At 37.2% G+C, this 7,382-nt stretch overlaps 1 protein-coding gene across 2 annotated transcripts; it reads left to right on the top strand.

Moving 5' to 3' along the window:
• Positions 1 to 1,042: 1,042 nt before the first annotated feature.
• Positions 1,043 to 6,780, top strand: LOC103448681 (disease resistance protein RPV1). 2 transcript variants are annotated; one of them, XM_070805805.1, is made up of 6 exons: positions 1,043 to 1,173; positions 1,246 to 1,862; positions 3,210 to 4,305; positions 4,496 to 4,783; positions 4,909 to 5,685; positions 5,847 to 6,780. In XM_070805805.1, the coding sequence occupies exons 2-6, from the start codon at positions 1,330 to 1,332 to the stop codon at positions 6,633 to 6,635; spliced, it is 3,483 nt and encodes a 1,160-aa protein (XP_070661906.1). In that variant the 5' UTR covers positions 1,043 to 1,173; positions 1,246 to 1,329; the 3' UTR covers positions 6,636 to 6,780. The 2 variants fall into 2 exon arrangements, with proteins under 2 accessions (XP_070661906.1, XP_028965413.2); XM_029109580.2 differs by lacking the exon at positions 1,043 to 1,173 and having other exon boundaries at positions 1,186 to 1,862.
• The last annotated feature ends 602 nt before the right edge of the window (positions 6,781 to 7,382 follow it).

Raw genomic sequence — 7,382 nt, 5'->3', positions numbered from 1 at the left:
CCACCCTACACCTGCCCCATCTACAACTGTGTATGCACCGCTAGAAATAATCAGTGAACAAATCTAAGGGTAAAAACTTCGATCTCCTCTCGACCACTTCCCCACGACTAAGGGAGAAAATTAAACTTAATACTACATTAGTGGTAATTGAACTGCACGTGGAACAGGTGGACCTAGCTAAATTAATAAGGTCATTCTAGCCAATTATGAATAAAAACCACGTGTTAGTTCCAGAAATTTTGAAATTATTTTTTATTCCACAATTTATCTCTCCAATATTTCATACAGACTATCTGAAAGAAGCCTCCCCTCAATCCATCCTACAGCAAACTTGCCAATCCACAAATTATTAACGAATGATGAGTGGAATATAGATTAAATATTAAAATTGGTGAAAAATAAAAGGAAATTGGTATTAGCACTTCAAAAATTTCATTCTACACTCCAAACTTTCTATATTAGGAAAAAAAATACAATTATAAGGAGTGTATAATGAAAATTTTAAAGTACTAATAACGTTTCCAAAAAAAAATCTTAAGAAATAATCACTACTAGACTTCTAAACTGAAAAAAAAAAGTCCACTTGTTAAGGAATCCAATGTGTAATAAGATAATTTTATTACATTAGTTATTTAGCACCAATAAGCTTTGGGGTCGTTACTTGCATATATAATCATATCATGTTTTATAATTATACATATTCATTGTTGACTAGGTGAATAGCTAATCATGACCAAGAAGTCATTGTTATAATATAGTCTTTGTCCTTTTATCCTCTCTTCCCCTTTTTAAACCGACAAAGAGTTCCGACGCTCTCAAAGACAATTGTGGCATCCAACAATTTCTTTGTCTCCTGATCATTCATTTACTTGCTCAGGCCACGTTCCTCCTCCTTCCCTTTCTCACTTTCCACGCAGACCTCTCTCTCCTACCTCACGCACTCTCTCTCTGTCGCTCTCGCTGTGCAGAACACTGTGTGCTAACGGTGCACAGCCTTCCTGGCCGCCCAAACCAAGGACACCACGAGCTTCGTCTTGTCCTCACGAGCTCAGAGCACCCAGCCTCACTTTGAACTTCCTTCCCGATCGTCGGGATCGAAGCTCAGATAGTCCACAACTTTCCGGCCATTTTCCGGCCAAACCAAGGGTACAAGTCCTTTTGTCTCGTTTCGAGGTAAGATTTTCATTCTTGAATTACTCAATTTGGTTGAGAAATAAGGAAGTTATGACGATTGAAAATGTGTAGAAAAAGGGCCAAAACCCAGTTTCCGGCGAGTTTACTCTGGCCAGCTTTTTGTGACCTGAACTACTGAAGTGCCATAACGGTGCCATGACAGCCCACGAAGCGTCTTCTTCTTCCTCCTCCAAGTCAAAACTTTGGAATTACGACGTGTTCTTGAGCTTCAGAGGCGAAGACACGCGCAAGGGCTTCACGGGCCATCTCCACGCGGCATTAAAAGACAGGGGATACCAGGCTTATATCGATGAGGACGATCTAAAAAGAGGGGAAGAAATAAAAGAGGAACTGTTCCGGACAATTGAATGGTCGAGGATCTCCATCATTGTCTTCTCAAAGAGATATGCGGATTCAAGTTGGTGTCTTGACGAGCTGGTGAAGATCATGGAGTGCAGATCCAAACTGGGGCGACATGTTTTGCCAATATTCTATCATGTTGATCCTTCACATGTCAGGAAGCAGGACGGAGATTTAGCCGAAGCATTTCAGAAGCACGAAGAGGGCATCGGTGAAGAAAAAGATGGCAAGAAATGTGAAGCTAAACGAGAAAGGGTAAAGCAGTGGAGAAAGGCTCTCACAGAAGCTGCAAATTTGTCTGGCCACCATCTTCAAATCACTGACAATGGGTAATCATTCACATTCCTTTCAAGATTTCAAACATTTTAGTGGACAATTGTTAGACGAGGGAGTATCACACACAGATGACAAAAAATATACGAATTTATAAAATCAAGAAATAAATCTGAAATTTAGACATCTTCGAGTTGTATTACTCTTATTAACTTGCTTAATTAATACACCTTAATCTCTCATATCAAACTAAAAAGACTGCTAGCTACCTTCTTTATTTGTCTTTTCTCACTTGCATTTCCCACTCATTTCATGCCATGTGGAATCAACTTACACTAATGTGTATTTAATGTGTATAGAATTTTATTCTTCTCTTCCCAATGCGCCCCTAATTAATGTTTCAGATTTTAACCCATCAATTATTACTTATATTTTTTTTATTAAAATTTATTTTTAAGCATTTCTTATTAGTTTTGACATTTTTTTTTCTTTTTGCTTTGCCATCTTCTGAGATTTTTTAAAAGAAAACTAATGAAAAGGGCTTGAAAACTTTGAGTTTTAATGATAAGGACAAAATAAAGGGTAAAATGAATAGTACCAGGTTTGACTTTTTAGTGTAAAAATGTGGTTTTTCGTTAAAGTGAACAGTACCGTGGGCTTTTCGTTAAAACTCCCATTTTTTAATCTCCACAAAATCAATATAGGGGGTCACTGCCTACTATTTATAGATATTCCAGCATTATAATTTATATCCAACAGACAAAAAAAACATTATAACTTATAAACCTCCGGCTTTTATATGATACAAGAGAAAGATTCATTGAAATACCGATTTTGTGAAATTCATGTAAAAAAATTGTGGAAATTGTTATAAAAATAATGCAATTAAACAAAGTAAAAGAATTAAAAAAGAATCTTATATTAGCATTTTATTTTCCACTTTGAATTCCCATTTGTCATTTTCTTTTCTTGTACCAATTCTTGGTTAACTTTGTCCTCCTATATTGTTTTTAGTGGGAAGAAATTTCCAGGAACAGAATAATGCATTTGAAAAAAGAACGGCAAGGACAATTTAAAAGAAAATAAAATTGGAAGACAACTCCACCCAGAGCTTCAGAACATAATTTATTTAAACAAAAAAAAATCCATAACAAATTAGAAATGTTTAAAAAGCTATATTTTAATAAAAAAGAGAAGCAATAATTGTTTGGTTAAAATCTGGAACATTAAATTAGGGGCATATTAGGAAAGAAAAAAAATAAAATTCTCTACAGATTAAATACATAAATGTATGAGTAAGTTGATTCCATATTAAATACATAAAGAAAGAAAATTGTTTATGTACTGATGTATCCTACAAAGCCTTCATTGCGTCCACTAATGCTTACGAATTCAATTTTCAGGCGCGAAGCAGAGTTCATTAGAAAAATTGTTGATGAGAATATTTGTAAATGGCTCACCAGCACAAACGAATTACATGTGGCCAATCATCCAGTTGGAATCGATTCTCGCATTCAAGATATCATCACTTATCTTTCAAGTGGTGGATCAAATGATGTTCGCATGGTTGGAATTTGGGGGATGGGTGGAGTGGGTAAAACAACAATTGCCAAAGCCATTTATAACCAAATTCATCCTATGTTCCAATTCAAAAGTTTCCTTGCCGACGTTCGCGATGCTACAAGTAAACATGGTCTGGTTTATTTGCAAGAAAAACTTATTTCTGACATCTTGAAAAAGAAGCTTGAAATAAGCTCTGTTGATGAAGGTATCGGTATGATACAACAATTTCGACATAAAAGGGTACTTGTCATCTTGGACAACATAGACAAAGAAGAACAACTGGATGCAATAGCTGGAAATCATAATTGGTTTGGTCCAGGGAGTAGAATTATCCTAACAACAAGAGATGAACATTTACTAAAGCAAGGGAAAGTGCACAACATATATCCGGCTCAGAAATTCGAGAAAGGAGAAGCTCTGGAGCTCTTTAGTTGGCATGCCTTTGGAAATAGTTGTCCAAACAAAGGATATCTTGAACTCTCAAAAAAGGTTGTTTCTTATTGTGGAGGTTTGCCACTAGCCCTTAAAGTTTTAGGTTCATTTTTGTATGAAAGAACCATGGCAGAGTGGGAAAGTCAATTGGAGAAATTGGAAAGAACTCCAGATGGAAAAATAATAAAACCACTAAGAATAAGCTTTGATGGTCTAGATGATAGACAGAAGGCTATATTCCTTGACATATCTTGTTTCTTTATTCGAATGAACAAGGACTATGTCGCAAAAATATTAGATGGATGTGGATTTTTTGCGACAATAGAAATCAGTGTCCTCCGTGAACGATGCCTTGTAACGGTTGAAGACAATGTGTTGAATATGCATGATTTGCTTCGAGAAATGGCCAGGGTAATCATTTCTGAAAAATCCCCTAATCACCTTGGAAAATGGAGTAGGTTGTGGAACTATCAAGAGGTCGTCGATGTCTTGGAAAATAAATCTGTAAGTACATTCCCAATAAAATTTTGCATTAATGCATTCTACTTGAAAACATATATATAACCCATGTATGTCTATTATACACTAAACAAGATTTATGTGTAAATATATTCACCGTAGGTGATTTAACATAATGAATAATAATATGCAAATAATCCGTTTCTTACACATGAATATAACCTTTTGTTAACAGGGAACCGAAGAAGTTGAAGGACTTTTTCTACAATCCCCTGATCATTTGTTGAGCTACATGCCTAGTTTCAGTACAGAAGCATTTGCCAATATGAAGAAACTGAAATTGCTTCACTTCAGCGACGCAGAGCTCAAAGGAGAATACAAACATTTTCCCAGAGAATTAATATGGTTGTGCTGGGGAGGGTGCCATTTAAAGTCCATACCAAATGACTTTTTCAATCAAGATAAACTAGTTATTTTAGACATGCAGGGGAGCGAACTGGTACAAGTTTGGGAGGGTTCCAAGGTACACTGAATTCCACCTGATGATGTTCTGTTTCTATTTGTTTTTTGGATTTCATCTCTTTTTTTATTTTATAACATCTTCATTTCGGATATTAATTTCAATTTTCTTTTGATTTTCTGCAACAGTCGCTACATAACTTGAAAACCCTTAATCTCAGCCATTCCTGGTCCTTACAGAAATCACCAGACTTTTCACAAGTCCCAAATCTTGAAGAGTTGATATTGCAAAGTTGTGAGAGGTTGTCCGAGATTCACCCCTCCGTTGGTCATCTTAAAAGACTTTCTTTGGTGAACCTTGAGAGGTGTCTCAATCTTATTTCTCTTCCAGGGGATTTCTACAAGTCGAAATCTGTTGAGACTCTTCTTCTTAGTGGATGTTCAAAATTCGTAGAACTGCATGAGGATATAGGGGAGATGATATCACTGAGAACACTTGTAGCGGATTTCACAGCCATTAGACGAGTACCACCTTCCATAGTAAGATTGAAGAATCTCACTCATTTATATCTCTCATCCTGCAGTTTAGATGATGATGGAATCCTTAAGGATCTTGGGAGTCTAATTTCTTTACAAGCTTTGCACCTTGGATCGAACTATTTTCGTATCCTACCCAGCCTCAGTGGTCTTTCAAAGCTTGAAGCTCTGGAGTTATATAATTGCAAGAAACTTCATACAATATCTGATTTACCAACAAGTTTGAAATTTCTGTATGCGAATGAGTGCCCTGCATTGAAAACAATGCCCAATTTTTCGGAAATGTCAAATATGAGAGAACTGAAAGTAAGGAATTCACACAAACTCACTGAAGTTCCAGGCTTGCACAAGTCATTAAACTCCATGACATGGATTAATATGCGAGGGTGCATCAATCTCACAACTGATTTTAGGAAGAACATCCTACAGGTATCTCTCTCTCTCTCTCTCTCTCTCTCTCTCTCTCTCTCTCTCTCTCTCTCTCTCTCTCTCTCTCTCTCTCTCTCTCTCTCTCTGTTCCTATCGTGTGCATGCACACACAAACGCACAGGTACATGTATATATATTTGACACTTGCATTGTATATATAGGGATGGACTTCTTGCGGATTTGGTGGCATTTTTCTGTACAGGAATTTTGTTCCTGATTGGTTTGAGTTTGTTAACGATGGTAATAGAGTCAGTTTTGATATTCCCCCGAACGATGGCCGTACTTTTGAAGGGTTGACTGTGTGCTGCTTTTGCAACTATGTAGTTGCACAAATTTTTAAATTTGGCATTACTGTTATAAATAATACCAAGCGTACTGAGTTGCACGTTTTCTTTGGCAACCAAATTTGGAATAAGTACTTACTTTGGCAAGGTCAATTATCGAACGATATGCTCGAATTGGAAAGTGGGGATAAAATTGAAGTTATAATATCTAATTATTATGGGCCACCGAAGAGAACAACTTACCATCCAGTGTCATTGAAGAGAACAATGGTTAATCTAGTGTGGAACAAACCTATGAAGGAAAATACGAATGATTTGGACAAAGTTGATTATGGTTTTTACCGACATCCAGCTCGGTTCTACGCGGAGTCATCTGCTGTTGTGTGGGCATCTGATGAAGATGAAGATGAAGAACCATGTACAGATGAAGATGAAGATGAAGAACCAAGTACAGATAAAGATGAAGACGAAGTTGAAGAACCATGCACATATGAAGATGAAGATGGAGATGAAGATGAAGATGAAGATGAAGATGGAGATGGAGATGAAGATGAAGATGGAGATGGAGATGAAGATGAAGATGAAGATGAAGATGAAGATGAAGTTAAAAAGTCAAGGAGTACATCAGGATTCGCATCAGGTGAAGTGATGGAAGAGAGCAGATAGCCGACTTAATGGGCGCATGTGACAGAAGAAAACTAGCAGTAGTAGTGCATGATCATGATCCCCTTGACCGTGCGCATTTATGCCCTTCCTTGTCTCTTGATACTCTTCCTGCAGGCCGTCATATTCAGTCTCGTTTGCGACAGCCTCGTTTGTGGCAGCCTCATGCTCAGCCTCAAACTCGTCTGGAGAATCTCCCAGTACTCTTCCAGCCACAGGGTCCTGCAGTCAGTAACAGAGATCACATATCCGACCCAATGGACAAAGATCCTCTTACACGCCTTTCTTTGTCTCTTGATCACTCATCTACTTGTTCAGGTAACATTCAGCAAAACTAAAGTGATGGATTTCTCAACAGAAAATCTCCGAATTTTTCTCCACTTTCAAACATTCTGCCATCATCTGCACTCCGACTCGTGTCTTGAAGCTCAATCTGCAAGGCAGGGATAAAGTTGAAGTTGATCTAATTTGGCTGGATCATACAATTATGTTTCATTAATTACAACATGGGTTAATCTAGTATGGGACATCCAGCTTGGTTCAATGGTGAGGCACAATCTAGGTGGTGATTCGTCATCATCACATATCAGAGTCACATCAGAGTCCGTTCGTCAAACGCCTCTTTTGTTTTTCGCTTTTCCAGTTCGATAATGAAGACCAGTCCATATTTCATACTTCTTTCAGATTCCTATGATTGTTTTCAATTAGTTGTTTTGAATTTTGAAGATATATTGTAAGTAAATTATGCAA

Source organism: Malus domestica, chromosome 02 (genome assembly GCF_042453785.1).
Source record: "Malus domestica chromosome 02, GDT2T_hap1".
In the NCBI taxonomy this organism is placed as follows: Eukaryota; Viridiplantae; Streptophyta; class Magnoliopsida; order Rosales; family Rosaceae; genus Malus; species Malus domestica.
The sequence above is the reverse complement of the archived record's forward strand: the minus strand, read 5'-3'. Positions and strand labels throughout refer to the sequence as shown.